The sequence below is a fragment of the Mustela putorius genome, unplaced genomic scaffold, assembly GCF_011764305.1.
Source record: "Mustela putorius furo isolate JIRA1106 unplaced genomic scaffold, ASM1176430v1.1 tig00004007_pilon_pilon_pilon, whole genome shotgun sequence".
Classification (NCBI taxonomy): domain Eukaryota; kingdom Metazoa; phylum Chordata; class Mammalia; order Carnivora; family Mustelidae; genus Mustela; species Mustela putorius.
Window position 1 is genome coordinate 13,808,239 of NW_025422145.1, and position 17,167 is coordinate 13,825,405.

At 61.0% G+C, this 17,167-nt stretch overlaps 3 protein-coding genes across 6 annotated transcripts; 2 read left to right on the top strand and 1 right to left on the bottom strand.

Annotated features, from left to right (window-relative positions):
- Nucleotides 1–1,693: 1,693 nt before the first annotated feature.
- Nucleotides 1,694–4,585, top strand: LOC101689975 (phosphoglycolate phosphatase). The gene is made up of 2 exons (XM_004750988.2): nucleotides 1,694–2,388; nucleotides 2,495–4,585. The coding sequence occupies exons 1-2, from the start codon at nucleotides 1,749–1,751 to the stop codon at nucleotides 2,818–2,820; spliced, it is 966 nt and encodes a 321-aa protein (XP_004751045.2). The 5' UTR covers nucleotides 1,694–1,748; the 3' UTR covers nucleotides 2,821–4,585.
- A 555-nt stretch (nucleotides 4,586–5,140) lies between these two features.
- On the bottom strand, nucleotides 5,141–11,638 carry MLST8 (MTOR associated protein, LST8 homolog). 4 transcript variants are annotated; one of them, XM_045072223.1, is made up of 9 exons: nucleotides 11,559–11,638; nucleotides 10,014–10,208; nucleotides 9,795–9,843; nucleotides 9,549–9,711; nucleotides 9,088–9,163; nucleotides 8,853–9,005; nucleotides 7,905–8,029; nucleotides 7,638–7,801; nucleotides 5,141–7,527 (listed from the first exon to the last, which is right to left on the bottom strand). In XM_045072223.1, the coding sequence occupies exons 2-9, from the start codon at nucleotides 10,140–10,142 to the stop codon at nucleotides 7,409–7,411; spliced, it is 978 nt and encodes a 325-aa protein (XP_044928158.1). In that variant the 5' UTR covers nucleotides 10,143–10,208; nucleotides 11,559–11,638; the 3' UTR covers nucleotides 5,141–7,408. The 4 variants fall into 4 exon arrangements, with proteins under 4 accessions (XP_044928158.1, XP_012910686.1, XP_044928157.1 ...); XM_013055232.2 differs by having other exon boundaries at nucleotides 9,795–9,846; nucleotides 11,559–11,635; XM_045072222.1 differs by lacking the exon at nucleotides 11,559–11,638 and adding an exon at nucleotides 10,809–10,919 and having other exon boundaries at nucleotides 9,795–9,846.
- Nucleotides 5,640–7,012, top strand: BRICD5 (BRICHOS domain containing 5). Its single transcript, XM_004750692.3, has 5 exons — nucleotides 5,640–5,885; nucleotides 6,078–6,233; nucleotides 6,307–6,408; nucleotides 6,663–6,816; nucleotides 6,894–7,012. The coding sequence occupies exons 1-5, from the start codon at nucleotides 5,640–5,642 to the stop codon at nucleotides 6,986–6,988; spliced, it is 753 nt and encodes a 250-aa protein (XP_004750749.1). The 3' UTR covers nucleotides 6,989–7,012.
- Nucleotides 11,639–17,167: the final 5,529 nt, after the last annotated feature.

The window sequence follows — 17,167 nt, forward strand, 5'->3', positions numbered from 1 at the left end:
ACTAATCCGGTGCTTCCCAGAGTCAGCTCCACACCAAAATTAAGTGGGAAGAGGCAGGGAGGAAGTCTCCCCTTGTCGGTAATGGGTACATCAGGCAGGAATATTCTGCACGCCCTGCCCTTGTGGACCATGGCCCTTCAAACGTCCTCCAGGAGTTCCCGGGCCGGCAGAGACCAACAGAAACAAGCCGGGTGTAAATAAGCAGGGCCCTAAAGGAACTAAGGTCACTGGTTTACCTCATGGGTTTGTGGGGGGCGGGGGGGTCCAAGCTGACTTTATGGAGATCTGGGGTCCAAGAGAACAGCAGCGGTTGACACCCTGGGAGCTGAGAGGGTGGGTGGCCTGGCACAGGGTAGACTTTCAGGAAACCCTTCAGAGCTCTGCTACCTGGCCCGATGGAGCGTAGTAACAAGCGAGCGCCTACCGGTGTGAACCTGCGGCTCCCCTCCCAAGTAGACTTCTCTCAAGAGAAATGAGTGCCTGGGTCCCCGAATGGCTGCGTGGGAACCAGAACGTCCATGCAGGTATTATTTACAGCGCTCCCAACCTGGAGACCGCACAGTGTCGCTCAACTGCGAAACAGACACACAGGGGTGTATTCTTAGGACAATGCACGGACAATGAGCGCGCGCGGCGGGACGGCCCCACCGACGGGCTGCTGAGCCGCAGGAGCAGCCCGTGCTTACGTCCCGGCGCTGAGACCCTCTGGAAAGGCAGGGGAGGCTGTGACTCACCCCGCGGCGACAGGCTCGGGGAAGTGGCCGGGGGAGGGGATCACTCGAGCCTGGAGAGGGGCCGCCAGGCAGCTTTCTGCCTCGACGGAGAGGCCCCGGCGCGATCCGGGCCGCGTTTGCCCGGGCGTCTATGCCGCTGCGCGGCACACCGGACGCGCGCACTTCACTGAGGTTGTGCCTCACGAGAGTCGGCCGGGACCCCCGCAGCACCGCGGCCGGCGAGCGGGGTCGCGCGGCCCCGAGCCCGGCGCCGGCAGTTACCGGCTCACGTGACCCCTGAGGCAGCACCAAGCGCCCGGCCCTGCTAAGGCCCGGGGAGGGGGCTCCGCGCACGTCTGGAAGCGGGAACGCCGGGCCCGCCGGGACAGAGCCCCGGGCTGGCCCTCAGCAGCGGCCTTACTCCGCCACGCGCCAGCGGCGTGTCCGCGGCGTGTCCCGGGCGGAGGGCACCGCCCGGCGCCGCCCACGCGAAGGTGCGGACGTGACCCGGGCCCGAAGGGGACAGCGGCTCCCCGCCCCCCTCCACGTCCTGCCGGCTCCGGACCGTGGAGAAGCCAGCCAATCCGCAGCCGGCCCAGCCCGGGGTCACTCCATTAAAGGTTTCCGTCACCTAAGCTGACCACGCGCCACCAATGGGCGAGCCGCCCGGGGGCCGCCAATGAGCAGCAGCCTTACGGCCGGCGCCGGCCCGGGGCTGCTCTGCAGCGTTTCCGCAGTGAACGCTCCACTCCGAATGCCGGTTGGCTCCCTGCCAGCCAATCAGCGGGGAACCCCGGGCCCGTCAGCCAATGGCCGCCCGTCTCCCCGCGCCGGGCCGCGACGGTTGGCGCTGAGCTCCCGCAGCCCGCGGGAGGCGGGGGCGGATTGGCGCAGGCGGTGTCCAATGGGCGGCGCGCGCGAGCAGCGGAGCCAATGAGCGCGCCGGGGGCGGTGCGGGCGCGGCGGCGGGCGGCTGCAAGGAGCGGCCGGTGGCGGCGGCGGCGGCGGCGGCGGCGGCCGGTGGCGGCGGCGGCCATGGCGGCGGCGGAGGCCGGCGGTGACGACGCCCGCTGCGTGCGGCTGAGCGCCGAGCGGGCCCGGGCGCTGCTGGCCGACGTGGACACGCTGCTGTTCGACTGCGACGGCGTGCTGTGGCGCGGCGAGACGGCCGTGCCGGGCGCGCCCGAGGCCCTGTCGGCACTGCGGGCCCGCGGCAAGCGCCTGGGCTTCATCACCAACAACAGCAGCAAGACCCGCGAGGCCTACGCCGAGAAGCTGCGGCGCCTGGGCTTCGGCGGCCCGGCGGGGCCCGGCGCCGGCCTCGAGGTCTTCGGCACGGCCTACTGCACCGCGCTCTACCTGCGCCAGCGCCTGGCGGGCGCGCCGGCCCCCAAGGCCTATGTGCTGGGCAGCGAAGCCCTGGCGGCCGAGCTGGGGGCCGTGGGCGTCGCCTGCGTGGGCGTGGGGCCCGAGCCGCTGCAGGGCGACGGCCCCGGCGCCTGGCTGGACGCGCCGCTGGATCCCGACGTGCGCGCCGTCGTGGTGGGCTTCGACCCGCACTTCAGCTACATGAAGCTCACCAAGGCGGTGCGCTACCTGCAGCAGCCCGGCTGCCTGCTCGTGGGCACCAACATGGACAACCGGCTCCCGCTGGAGAACGGCCGCTTCATCGCGGGTCCGTGCGGCCCGGGGGCGCGGGCTGGGGGCGGGCCTCGGGCACCTCCTCCCCTCTGACCCCGGGTGCTCCCCTCTCTTCCCTCCCCTACGTCTCCGCCCCGCAGGTACCGGCTGCCTGGTCCGAGCCGTGGAGATGGCCGCCCAGCGCCAGGCCGACATCATCGGGAAGCCGAGCCGCTTCATCTTCGACTGCGTGTCCCAGGAGTACGGCATCAACCCGGAGCGCACCGTCATGGTGGGAGACCGCCTGGACACGGACATCCTCCTGGGCGTCACCTGTGGCCTGAAGACCATCCTGACCCTCACCGGAGTTTCCACTCTAGGGGATGTGAAGAGTAATCAGGAAAGTGACTGTATGTCTAAGAAGAAAATGGTCCCTGACTTCTATGTTGACAGCATAGCTGACCTTTTGCCTGCCCTTCAAGGTTAAAGATTTAGTGTCTTTAATCTCCAGAATAAAACGAATTGAAAACCACTTACCCAAATTAATAGGTGGGGCTTAAGCATCCGCTCAGCTAGGTGGCTTCAAACAGTATACTTGGAGTTAAGTAAAGGCACTAGTTGTTAACCTTGGAAGTAAACGTTTGGGGGGCGATATTGTTTACAGATGCTTCTATTGGAAGATGCACTTTTAAACCTGGAGGGGCATGTGGGGGTCCTGGGCTTCGCGTGCCATTGACAAGGACAGGCTTAGCATCTGTCCAGGATTCAGGTGACTTCAGGGTGGTTACCCAGCCTGCTGATGGGCCCCGGGCAGGTCTAGGGATGTTAGATGTTTCATTGAAGATTTCATTCAGGGATCAGGCCTCCCCCTTCCAGGCCAAAGGGGAGAGCGGTCTGATGATTTTGACTGTTGTGAGAAACTTGTACAAACAGACGCACGGCCTGTTGCTCTGGTGATCTGCAGGGGAGCCTGCTGTGGCGTCCCAGCCCCTCACCTGCAGGGTGGGAGTGGAGGACAGCGCTGCTCCCAATGCTGTCTCCCTGTCCTTGGAGTGCAGGGTGCTGACCTCACCACCGCCCCACACTTCCTTAAAAACCACTCTGATGTCACAATCAAGTGTCTGTTCCGTTTCAGATACCCAGGGCTGCCACACCTTATATGTGATCACGAAGTTCTGTAAACTCAGTCCAGCTAAGCCTCAGCTTTCTCAAATGTGCATTTAAATCCAGCTGATCTGGACTGAGCACATTGTTAACTGAGCGGCCAAGAGTGTGGATGCCTTTGCTGAACTCTGGGCAGCTGTGCAGAGAGCTCAGAGTAGCGTTGGTACCAAAAATTATTTTTTTAAACTTTTGAACTTTTGTGAAACGGTGGAATTGAATCTTAAGTGTGTTAATTAATAGCTGTGCTCTGTCTCGTAGGGAAAATCCCTCCGAAGAAGTCTGCGTGCCCCGCACCCAGCAGCACGGCTAAAGGCACGTGCTGGCCAAGAAATGCCTGACACCCTGGGCGTCCTCTGGGTGGGGGAGGAAAGAGATGTCCCCAGGAACAGGAAATCCTTTCACAAAACATCCAGTCTCTTCCTGTTCTCCTGAACCCTCAGCTGGGGTGGCGGTTACATGCCAGTGGTCCTTGAGGCCACTTCTTTTGGCCCTGGAGTTCTTTGTCGGATGCCAGCGGGAAAACTGGCAGGGTCTGTCTGCTAGCTAAGGGTTCTTGGCAGAGGGCTCCGGCCTTTTTCTGCCTGTTCCCTAAAGTTGCTGACCTGATGAGCGGACCATCCAGCTGCACTTGGCGGGTAGAGCCTGGGAAGCTGTTCTTTTGGCAGACCCCTTCCCAGCACCTCACTCTGTCCCCAGTGGCATTTGCCCACGAGCTTCTCTCCTAGCCGCTGGGGGACTCGTTCCCTCATTCTCAAAGTTCTCATAGCAATAAAGGGTGTCCTGAACCCGCAGCTCTTCCCAGGCCCAGGCTGTCTGGGGATTGGACTTTGCTGTGGGGCATCGTGAGGGCAGCCAGCGCCTGTGCAATTGGTGGTGCTGACGGCTCTGCGAGGTCGGCTCAAGGTGGGTCTGGACATTGAACAGGCCTGTCAGGGCGTTGTCGCCCACACCAGGAGCACGCAGCAGATGCGGCACGCAGCACCACCTGTCCTGCCAGGCAGTGCCCCCAGAGCCCACATGCACCCCACCTCTGCCCCTTGTTGCACTGTGTGAACCCAAATGCATATTAAAGTCTCAAACCGCGCTAACTCTGGCGTTCTTTGCCCTTGTTTTGATAGCAGCCTTTGCGCAGAGGCTACAGCTGCCTAGCCTGGGGTGGGGGTGTGGGGGGGGTGTTGCTGTTTAAGAAGGAGGCATTCTGGGATTCGTTCCAGAGCTGGAATGCTGACCACCAGGATGCCATCGCATCCCAGGCCCATGACACAGAGGGCTGGCTTCAGAAGAATCAGCAAGACAGAGGCACAAAGGAAAGCCAAGAATAGGAAAGGGCAACAGGGTGAAGGGGTGCGGAGCCCTCACGTCCTGCCAGTGCCAGAAGGAGCCCTGACTCGAAATCCACAGCACCGAGAAGTCAGAGATGTGAGCTGGGAGCAGAGGAAGCCAGTGCGGGCAGGACAGGGCATGGGCTGGCCGACCTGACTGACCATCCCGGGGCGTGTGGATGGGCCTGTTGGCTGCGAAGAAGCTGTCCTGCTCCCAGTCCCACGTGCTGCAGACTGCCCTTTGGCCCGGCCCATCTGAGGGGCTGGGAAGTGGCCAGGGGTATGGGCGATGTTAGGACAGAGGCAGCGTGGACTCCCATACAGCATTCGTGGAACACGTTTATTGACGGCCTGAGCCCTGGGAATCCAGGAATAACCTGAGACACTGGTTAGAAAAATGAAGTCTGTCCCCAGCCAGACTCTAAAGTTGTCCTTCCTGGACCTGGGCTGCCCTTCGTGCCAATCCATGGGACTTGATTTCCTTGACCGCTGGTGGCGCTCTTCACCCTCTTGGGGCCCCGCACTCTCCAGTCTGCACAGGCCGGGTGTCCAGAGAGCCAGGCACCATGACAAACACCCTCCACCCCAAGCAGGGGGAGCTGTCCTGGCTCCAGGAGAGGAGGGGGCCGGGACGGTGGCTTGGCTCATCACGGCTGTACTAAGGTTTCCCTAGCTGACTCCAAGGGGCGGCAGACAATCCCGCATTGTCACCAGGGCTGCGCCATGGAGCAGAGGCGCTGCGGTGAGAGCCCCGGGCCTGGGCTTGTCCAGGTGAGTGCCTGCAACCACCCAGTGCCCTCTAGGACGGGAGACCCTGGGCATGCCCTGGGTAGGGGATGGGAGTGCAGGACCTACCTCATGCACCTCAGCCCCTGCCTTCCTGACCCAGCCTGCTCTCCAGTCTCTGTTCCAGGCCCCACAGACTGCAGTGTGCCCCCAGGTGAAGGCCAAGGCCTGCCCTGTGGGCTGGAGGAGCCCCGGCCTGCTGCTGCTGCTGCTGCTGGCACTGGCCACTGCTGGGGCTGTGGCCGGAGGACTTCTTGGCTTTGCTCACAGTCCCCCCAAGGTGCTCTCCTCCCGGGAACCTGGCCTGGGGCACAGACAGTGGGAAAGGGAAGAAAAGGCCAGGACCTCCCTGCCCTCCAGTGGAGCCAGGACTCAGAGCAGTGGCTGGAACACTGGGAGGTGGGGGGGTGGGGGGAGGTGGTGTCGGGGGCTGCCCCAGCCTGACCAGTGAGCTCTGGCTCCCCCATCTCAGCCTCTGCTGCAGATGCTCCGTCTGACCCCCCCAAGCCCTGGGGCACCCCGGTCCAACCAAACTGCACAGGTGGATGCGGCCCGAAATGTGGCAACCATCTGGGTGACCTCGGCTCAGAGCAACCGCAGCTGGGCAGTGCTGTTCGACGGGCAGAGCGTGAGTGGGATGGGGGAGTGGTCAGCACCCGCAGAGGCTCAGGTGGCCCTGCCTCACCCGCCTGCCTCCCTAGGGCTGCGTCTGTTACCGCCCCTCGGAACACCCGGCCTGCTTCCTCTGCCCAATGGAGCCCCGAGACCGTGAGACCCTACAGCTGCTGGTGAACACGTCCAGGGTAAGCAGCCCCATGCGGCCAGGCTCCCCAGGCCAGGGGGCAGACAAAGGGTCCTGTGTACAGCCCAGGCCTGGGGCAGGCTGGAGCTCTGGTTTCAGGGAACAGAAGGCCTGTCTTCTCTTTGCCGAGGCCGCTGACAAGAGCTGAGGATGGTGCTGGCCCCAGGCCAAATGCCCAGGGACTCACAGGCATGGCCCCAGCCTGGGGGAGCACCGGTACCCCCACGCCCTGGCCCACCAGAGCCTCGTCTGCAGGGCCACGGGCCCCCTGGCCCCAGCCAGGACACCCATTACGCCCAGGAGCTGCTAGCAGTGCTGGGGAGCCGCGAGGTGGACCCTGCCCAGGTGGGCGACTCTGTGCGGCATCTTTGCAGCAAGACGCCCATTTACTGGGCCCGCCGAGCAGAGGGTAAGTCAGGAGCTGTTGTGGGGCCCGGGTGGAAGGGGTTGGAGCTGCGTGGGGCTCACGCAGGCCCCTCCCCCCAGGGCCCCAGAGGCAGCGGCTCATCTACCTGTGCATCGACATCTGTTTCCCCAGCAACATCTGCGTGTCTGTCTGCTTTTATTACCTCCCAGACTAAGTGCCGCACCCGGCCAGCCCCCCAGGCCGACCTCGTCGCAGGTCATGGAGGGTGGCTGCGGGCAGGAATTAATAAATGCTCCACCTGGCCGTGACACTGTTCTCTGGGGCCTCAGGACACAAAATGGGCAGGGCAGAGAGAGCACGGGCTTGGGGTTGGGCCCCAGCCTGGGACCCTGTGGGCCCTGTGGATCTGGAATTTTGGAAGCAAGTGAAGGCTGGCTAGGCTTCTGGGCCTCGTCACACCCACAGAAGCAATGGGAGCTAAGAGAACCCCAGGGCATGCTGGCCTGGCCAGTCACAGCCAGCCGCGGGGTCCAGCGGGCTCGAGGGTGAGGGGTTCACACTGGCCTGGGCAGCTGAGCACATCTAGTCCACAGGTGTTCCCTGGACAGCCGCCTACAATCCAGGGGGCCACGGGCTAGCCCAGCACACTGTCGTTGAAGGCCAAGCAGACGACAGCTTTCTGGTGGCCACCATACTCTCTCTTGATCTCTCCTGTCTCCACACACCAGAGCCGGGCCAGGTTGTCAGACGAAGCTGCAGGGAGGGATGGGGGCAGGAGCTCAGGGCGAAGCCCCAAGCTGGGGCCCACCGCAGCAGGAGCTGGCCAGCGCTAGGTGGTGGTGGCCGGGCGGGCAGGGGCTCACCGGTGACGATGTACTGCGAGTCCCCCGAGAAGGCACAGCCCCACATCCAGCCGCGCGAGGACTCCCCCGGGTTGCCGCTCTTGATGCTGAGCTCCGTCATCAGGGAGAAGTTGGACGTCCTCCAGATCTTGCACGTCTGGTCGGCTGAGCACGTGGCCAGAAGCCTAGGGGCAGACATGAGTGCAGCGGTGGGCTCGTCAGCAGCCACTCCCACCTTCACCCCAGTGCCATGCAAGGGCTCCACCCCTCTGCAGACCCCCTACGCACGTAGAATCAGGGCTGAAGCGGCACTGCAGGGCATAGCGGGTGTGCGCTGGGATCTTGGTCTTGGGGATGAGCTGTGTCACCTCGTCACCAATGCCCCCAGTCAGGTTCCAGACGTAGCAATTCCCCTGCAATTGGAGGGGGGTCATGGGACACCTGGACCCTTCGGTCTGACACCTGGGAAGGGAGGCCCTCATGGCTAGACCCAGATGCAGGGGCCGCCGTCCCACTGGGGGCTGCACACCGGGATCTGGGGGCTGAGCACACATGGCAGGCACAGCTGCGCCTGGCTGCAGGGAGCTCCAGGCAGGCTGAGAGCCAGAGGCCATGCCTGGCCTTCGAGCAGAAAGCTGCTGGCTCGCAGGAGGGTGAAGGACGAGATGGGAGCGAGACACGTCAGATGGAACAGCTGGAGGGTGACGTGGGGATGCTACGGGACCAGTGAGTTGAGAAGTAAGGGACTTTAAAGGGGAGAAGATGAGGCCGGATGGGAGAGCAGGGCCACACTGCAGTGTCCCACAGCCACAGCAAGGACCCAGGGTGCCAGGGGGTCTATGCAGGGAATGCTGGCGTTGGCGGGCACTGAAGGAGTGCCGTGTGGAGGCAGAGCCTCAGAGGGAGGGTGGCCGCTGAACGGGGAGCAGAGGCAAACGTGGGCCAGGAGGAGCCGGAGAGGAGAGGGAAGTAGACAGACTCGAGAAGTTGTGGAGGTGGAAGTCACGCCCGCTGGCTGAGCTGTGCAGTAGTGAGAGGGGGCGTCAGCAGCGACACCCCGCTTTCTGGCTTGGCTGGCTGGCTTGGATCTGGAGCCCAGGATGAGGAAGCAGGCCCAGTGGGGGGTGGGGGGAGTCTGAGGAGCATCTGGGGACTGAGCCATGTGCAGGGAATCGGGAAGACCAGGGACTGGGTGCTGAGCCAGTCTCCCCCGGCACACGCGCACCCGAGACTCACGGTGCTGTTGACGGCTGCCATGTAGCTGGCGTCAGGGTCAATGTGGGCGGACGTGATGGAGACCTCAGGCTCAGGTATCAGCTGCTCGTTGTGGTCCGTTTTCAAGTCCCAGATGTGGATGGCACCACTCTGGTCCCCCACAATGAGCTCCGCCTGGGGTGCAGGGGAGGTGAGGAAGGGCCAGTCCCCTGCCTTCCAGAGCCCCATGGTGCCCGGCCCTGGCAGTGCCCCTCACCTGGTTGGGGTGCAGGCACACGCAATTAATGGGTGCATTCACCTGGAAGATCCGCTGGCACTGCAGGTTCCGAGACCTTGGGGGCACATGCGCTCTACTGGGTGCTGCTGGCACCCCCAGACACTCTTTTCCCGCCATTTATGCTCGTTCCTCTGCTGACTGCAGTGGCATCACACCACACACCAGCTAGACTCCCCCCGCCTCCCAGGAGCAGCCCCTCAGCCCGCGCTTGGGGGACTCACTCTTCAGAGCTCCTTGGAGGATCAGGTTGAGGCTGGGCTCATCTTTGTGAGGCTTCACCACCTGCCCTACTCCGCTTTCGTCACCACCCTCAGCAAATCACCCGCAAAGAAAACCCCATCTGGGTCTCTGCTTGGAGGGTCCTGGCCTGAGACAGCCCCGGCCTGGCCCCCCACCCCAGCACACCCAGCAACAGGCCCCTCCTGCCCACTGCCCCACACCTGAGGTCCCAGATCCGCGCTGTGCAGTCCTCCCCCCCCGTGTACATCCAGCGGCCGTCCTCATGGAAGCCCACAGATGCGATGTTCTTATTGACCCCGTCGTAGCTGATGATGGGGTTCGGATTGTTGGAGCTGAGATCATACATGCGAATGTGCTGGTAGCCTAGGGACACAGGCTGAGCTGCAGGGTGGCTGTGCCCAGGCCAGCCCAGCAGGGATCAGGGGTCGGGTAGATGGTACAGCTACCTGCAGCGGCGATCATGCTGCGGTCCGGGGTGATCTCCAGGGCGTTCACCTGCTAGGTCTGTTAAGGAGGAGGACAAACAGAGCCCTCGAGCCCCCGCCCCCATCTGGCTTGGCTGCTGCAGCCTTTCCACCTGAGGCACCCCTTCCTTTCCCCAGGATGCTGCTCCCACCAGGCATCCTTCCCAGCACCGCCCTCCCCAACTCCGCGGTGAAGGATACAGAGTCCTGATGCTGAACCGTGCGCGTGCAGATCCCACTGTGGGCCTGCCAGAACCGCACCGTGTGGTCATAGCCCGCAGTGGCCAAGATCACCGGGTCACTGCCCACTGTGCCAGGGGACGTGTTCATGGTGTGGAAGAAGAATCGCCCGCACAGTACGCACTTCTGAAAGGCGGGGGTCAAAGCTCAGAGCATCTGCAGAGAAAGGGGTGTGCAGAATTTACGGAATATCTAAGTCCACTCGCTGCTGAGAGATAGGCAATAGCATTCCCATTTTAGAAATGTGGAAACTGAGGCTCAGAGGCTCAGGGAACGCATGACAACCTGCGGAAGCGCGCGCTTCGTTCCCCGCCCTACGGACCCGGCCGGGACGCCAACCCCACCCGCCGCCGGCAGGGGGCAGTCGCGCCCGGGGCGCCGCTCTGCCGCAGGGGCAGAACGCGCATGCGCAAGGACGGCGGACGGGCCGGAGAGCCGAAAGCAGCGGCTACGCATGCGTAGCAGGCCGGCGGCTGAGCCTGATGGGAGGGGGTGCTCTCTGGCCAGGCCCTCGGGCTCCCCCGTGCTCCGCCGACAGCCCTGGCTTCGTCCCGCTGGGCCAGCTTCCCCACGCGCGCTCTCCCGGCCACCCAGCGGCGGCTTTGTGGCCCAAGTCCCGCGGCCCCCCGTACCTTACACGCGGCTCTGCGCTCCGCCGCGCCTCAGGACGGCGAGCGGAGCGAGAGCGAATCGATAGAGGCTGCGGCCGAGCGTAGAGTTATCGATGGGCCCTTAAGGCGACACCACGGGACTTACGCGGGGGTGTTGGGGCGAGACCAACGTTCTGGGGCGGGAGGGGCCAGTAGAGGCCTCGGTGATGCCTGGCCGCAGCCTTCTCGCGGGCACCGCACCCTTCAGACCGCTACCCGTTTTCCAAACTTGGTCCCGAGGCGGGGCCGGGACCAACCCCTCCCCTCCATCCCCTCCTCCCCACCCCTCGGCTAGGATGCCCAAGTAAGTTGGAGGACTCCCGCCCAGTTAACGTTTGAATTGCAGGTAAACAAGAGTCATTAGAGGTTTTGGTATAAGTATATCCCAAATACCGCATGAGATATACTTACCCTAAAAAGTTACCCGTTGTTTATGGGGAATTCAAACGTAACTGGGCGTTCTATAGTTTTATTTGCTAGACATGACAGTCCTAAGTCTGGGCGCTTTCGGTCCTGTTCAGCCCTGACCTGACCCGCTTGTCTGCCCACTCAGCCTCAGTGACCCCTCCAAAGCTGGGGTCCCTCATGCCTCCTGTGCCATTTAGCGCTCCCACACTCCAGGCACTGTGACCTCAGCTCTCCTGCGTTTCTTTTTTCCCCCACGATGCTGAGAAACGCAGCTGCACACAACTCCCTTCCTTCCTCTGGCTCCTTGACCAAGGCCTCAAATCTCCACTACGCCCCCAGGCCCTGAGTGGCAGGAACCTTCCCCCATCCCTTCCATGCCTCCCTCCTTCCTTCCCCGCAGCCCGGAGCCCCCCACACTCCGGCAGACACTCTTCACGGCTCTCCCCACCTCTCTGACTCCTGTGTCCTCACTTCCTGCTCACTCCTCAGCCCACTGTCGTCTTTGGCCCAGGCTCTCCAGTGGAAGTATTGCAAGGTCACTGGTGGCCTCACACCGACAAGCCCGCTGGATACTTTTCCTTTCACATCTTGACACATCTGCGCAGCAATTGACAGTGCTGGTCCTGAAATCTCCCTCGCTGCTCAGCTTCCTGCCAGTCTTTCTCTGCCTTCCCTCAGAGTCTGGTCCCCTCCAGGGTTCTGGTCTCTGCATGCCTTTCACATCGAGGGGCCTGTGTGCTCTCCAGGACTTCCAGTACCACCCGTGTTGGGAGGCCTTCCGCCCTGTCTCTAGGGCAGACACGCCTACCTGATAGACAGTCCCCAGACAGCTCTGCTTCCCATGGCCGAGACCACTCATTATGGAGCTCCCCCAAACGGCTTCCCCTTCTGTGTGCCAGAGCCCCTCCCGTGTTACAGCTTGGCACGATCCAGTGGCGTCCGTCACCCCCTCTGCCAGAACTGCCTCCTACCCCACCTCCTGCCTGCACTTCTGCCCCCATGCAGGCTGTCTTTCACATTGCAAAGTGGTCTTTTAAAATTCGAGACGCTTTCATGGGTCCCCCTTACCCTCCAGACCCCTGGCCCCTGCCAACTGTGCAACTTTCTCTCCTCTCCATTCCAGAGGCTCCATGCTCTATCCTGCCGGCGTGGACAATAGCCTTGGGCTTCGACCCCCACTACACGCTCCCTTCTGAGCTGTCGCCTGTGCCCCACTGAGGATGCGCGCCCGGATACCTCTTTACATGCCACACTTGGGGTGGTCAGCACCTTTGTAGTGTCTGTAGGAAGCATTATGCTGGTGTTTTTGTTTTCATTGAGGTAAAATCCACACACTGTGAAGCTAACCATTTTTTAAGGTTTTATTTATTTTTTACTTATTTTACAAGATTTTATATATTTATTTGACAGAGAGAAAGCACAAGCAGGGTGAGCAGGAGAGAAAGAACCATTTATTTATTTGACAGAGAGCGAGAGTGCGCGACCTGGGGCTCAATCCTAAGATCCCGGGATCATGACCTGAACCGGAGGCAGACGCTTCACCGACTGAGCCAACCAGGCGCCCCTTATTTATTTTTTTAAGTGATCTGTACACCCAGCCTGGGGCTTAGACTCATGAACCTGAGATCAAGAGTCACATGCTCTTCCAACTGGGCCCGGGAGGCACCTCTGAAATTCACCATTTTTAAAGTGAAAAATTCGGGGACGCCTGGGTGGCTCAGTTGGTTGGACAACTGCCTTCAGCTCAGGTCATGATCCCGGAGTCCCGGGATCAAGTCCCGCATTGGGGTCCCAGCTCCACAGGGAGTCTGCTTCTCTCTCTGCCCTTCTCCTCACTCATGCTCTCTCTCCCTGTCTCTCTCTCAAATAAATAAATAAAAATCTTAAAAAAAAAAAAAGTGAAAAATTCGGGGCGCCTGTGTGGCTCAGTGGGTTAAAGCCTCTGCCTTTGGCTCTGGTCATGATCCCAGGGTCCTGGGATCCAGCCCTACATCGCATCGGGCTCTCTGCTCAGCAGGAGGCCTGCTTCCTCCTCTCTCTCTGCCTGCCTCTCTGCCTACTTGTGATCTCTGTCAAATAAATAAATAAAATCTTTTTTAAAAAGTGAACAATTCAGTAGCACTTAATACGTTCACAGTGCTGTGCAATCACTAATCTCTGTCTACTTCCAGAACATTTTCATCAACCCAAAAGAAAACCTCTGTGCAGTCTTTCCCCTTTACCTCTCCCCGCTCAACACCCCCCACAGCCTCTGGCAAATATCAGTCTACTTTCTGTCGCTGTGGATTTCCTCTCCTGGGTATTGGGTATCCATGGGATCCCACAGCACACGGACTTTGTTCCTGGCTTCTCTTGCTGGGCATCATGTTTTCAGCGTCCCTCCAGGTGCTAGCAGGTGTCAGAGCCTTGTTCCTTTTTATGGCCAAATAATATTCCAGCGTGTGGCTAGACCCCATTTGTCTACCCACTCACCTGCTGACAGACGCTTGACTTCTTTCCCCTTTTTGGCTATTATGAATAATACTGCTGCAAACATTCCCACACGAGAAAGTGTGTCTTTTGAAGTACGTGTTTTCATTTCTCTGTACGCTAGCCGTGGAATTACTGGGTCACATGGTAACTCTATGTTTAACTTCTTGAGGAACCGCCAGACCATGCTGCGCGTTTTCCTGCATTATGCATCAGGTCTTTCTAATGGCTCTGCCGAGGAGAAACCACCCTCATGTGGGAGACAAGGAAACTGAGGCTCAGAGAAGCCGACTCATACATTGCAGTTCGCGCCCGCGGGACACAATGGAACCCATCCTGCTGGCTCAGCTCCCCGCTGACCTTGCCCCTTCTGTGAGCCCCCACACTTGCCTGTCCTCATCCTCCATGCTGAGTACCGGAGCTCTGCTGGGCTCAGAGGCAGCTCTGGGAGCAGCAGTGAATGTGGGGTCAGAAGGCTGGGGGAGTGAGAGCTCTGTGCACTCCGGCACCTGAAGGACATCCAGAGCCATGTGAAGCCCCCAAGGAACCTGGGAGCAGGAGAGAGTGGTGAGGCGGGGGAGGGCTGGAGGACTCCCCCTACGGGTCTCTGCAGTCCCACCTGTGTCCCAGAGGTCAGGCCCTGCTCTGTCGGCCTTTCCTGTGGGCCTCTGGGTAGAGCCTGGGGACCGCACATGTCCCTTGCCTAGGCTGACGAACAGACAAGGCGGGGCTCCCCCCCAGCCTGAGTCCACCCAGCATCTCTGCTGGGTAAGAAGAGGGCCCGGCATCCATAGTTGTTGGTCCCCTCTTACGCACCCAGCACCAGCCAAGCCCTTTATCGAGGTGGTGTCCATGAGAACGAGAGCAACCCCGGGCAGCTGACGTGCTGCATGCTCCCCGCAGCCCGTGGGGAGGGTATGTTCGTCCTCCCCGTGTCCTACAGCAGGGCCAGGCATCAGGGCTCTGGGCGGGGGGGAGGCTGGGAGGAGTGCTGGGGAGGAGCACCAGGCTGGGGAGGAGCAGCAGCTGGTGGACAGGAGCGGGGGCTGCACAGGCCGCCAGGGGAGACCGCCATGCAGCTGGGAAGGGGGCCAGCCTGAGCTGCAGTGAGGCAGCCGCCCGGCTCATGAGTCTGGCCAATTCTGCTGGCTCAGCAGCCCCTCCTCCCGGGATCCTCGGAGGCCTGACTTCCTGGAGGGCTGCCCAAGTCCCACGCCTCTGCTTCTTCATCCCCCAGCCAAGCTAACCCCTGTCCTTTGACTGGGGGGAACCGCCGGCAAACGCACATCTCTGTTTTCATGTGGACCCTCCCATGAGCCCTGAGCAGCTGGAAGAACTGCCGGCCCATTTTACAGATGAGGCAGCTGAGTGTCAGGGCCTTGTCCAAAGTTGCCAGGCTGGCCGGTAGCAGATCTCGGGCTTCTTGGGCCCTCCCAGGCCATTACCTTCTCCTGGCAGAGTAAGTCCAGCAGAATGTACAGTACACAGCGCTCTTTTCAGGTCTGTGCTCCTGAAGGTGGACTCCACAGGACATACCCCCTTGTAGGTCCGGGGAGTGACTCTGGGGTGCCTGTCTGTGAAGTGTGGACAGAGCTGGGGGTGGGGGAGCTGCAGGCAGGCCCAGTTTGTTACCCAGAGGAATTAGATTTCTCGTTTGGAACTTGGCTTTTCAGGTCATGATGAGGGTATATTTGTGAAGGAGGGAGAATAGAATATATTTTTCTTACCGAGTTATTAGCATGATTTATAACATTTAAATATCCTGAGATTTGTTGTGTGGGCCTCGGTTTTGTACCCTTGCCCCAGGCTCTGCACATGTTAGGCTCAGTCTGGAGTGTTTTCCCTTAGTTGGCCAAAACATAAGAACGATGGTCAGAACGATAGCCATTTTCTCGTTTGTATTTTTTATAATACTTCGTTTGCCAAGCACAGTGCTAGGCTCTACAGATGCAAAGATGAATAAAATATCGTCGCTCCCACGTGCAGAGAGCCAAGAATCTCACCATACCCACAGAAGCCACTTAGTGAGCACTTACTAAGCTTGACTGCAAAGTGCTTTGTGGATACCATCACAAGTAATCCCCAAGCAACTCACAGGAAGCTCTCATTCTCACCCCTGTTTTACAGAGGGGAAACCAAGGCTCAGAAAGACAAAAGTGTCCAGAAAAACAGACCCAGTAAGAGGCAGAACTGGGAAAAATGCCGAGGCAAGTGTGGGTTCAAAGCTCAGACTCATGACCTTGAGATTCTAGGGCCTTATGGGGTCCCTTGGCTTCTCTGAGCCTCAGCCTTCTTCATCTGTAAAATGGGCACAGTAAATCTGTGAAGTGTCCACCAATGTGCCTGACCTAGCAGATGCTCCAGAAGTGGTCACGATGAAGAATGGGAGGAAAGGGCCTTTCTGTTTAGGGACGCCCCCATCCCCACCCCCTGTGATCCCAGCATGTGCTGGGAGACCTAGACTTGCTCCCTAAACTCCAAGGAAGACCCCATGTTGGGGATGGTCAACTGCCTGGATCAGGGGATCCTAGTGCCTGCTGCTTCCTCACCGTCCCCCCACCCTGGCCATCTTCCTCCTGCACCTGCTTGATGGTCTGGCTGTAGGAAGAGGAGTGTTAGGCCATCATATGTGCAGACCCCTCCGAAAACTCTTGACAGGTCTTATCTGGAAAGGTGGTGATCTGCCCATCCTGCGATGAGGAGAGTGAGCCTGACCTGGGACTCAAACCCCAACCCATCTCTCTGTAGGATACTGCAGCCTCGACAAGGGTGCCCAGACTGTGCCCAGGTCAGGGGGTGCGACCTCTGTGCATGTGTACATGTGTGGGCGCACTCATACCTGCGTGTGGGGCAGGCAGGGGCGCAAGAGGGCGTGGGGGGCTGGTCAGTGTTTGTGGAGCAAGACTGTCCTGTCCCAGGGCTCCCAGGGTCTGTCGCTGGAGGCTGGAGGGTTAACAGACTTGGCGGGGATCAGGTGGGTGCTGGGCAAGACTGTGACCCCATGGGTGCTGGGGATGGGGATAGAGCCCCTATATGTGGTAGGTGTGTGGGGCTGCACCCCAGTTGATGCTGGGGGACGGCAGTGGGGTTAGGTTCAGGTTGAGGTTGAGGTTGAGGGGTTGAGGGGGCAGGGAGCTGTTGCCCTGTATTGTTTATGGAGAGAGCCGAGGCTGCACGGGAAGAAGCAGCAGTTGGGGGTGGGGGTGCGGGTTCCCTGACACCGAATTCATTATTGGGAGATTCCTCTTCACAATCCCTCGACACCTCCCACGGGAACCACGGGCCAGAAATGTCTGACAGCCTCTGGCAGGCCGGCTCCCGTGCCGCCGCGGGTGCACGGGTCTCTCGGCGCCCGGGTCCCCGCCCGCCCACTGCCTCCGAGTCCCTCCCCCTTGGGTCCCGCAGCCTCTGGAAGCCTCTCTCAGGCTCAGCCTCGCGCCGCCGCCGTGCCCGGGCTCCGTGTCCAGCCCCCACCCCGGCGGCTGCCGTCCCCGGCCCCTGGCGGTCGCCCCGGGCCGCCTGCTGTCGGCAGAGGCCCGCCCGGCCGGCGCGGCCCGCACGTGGGGAGGGGGCGTCTCGGGAGCACGG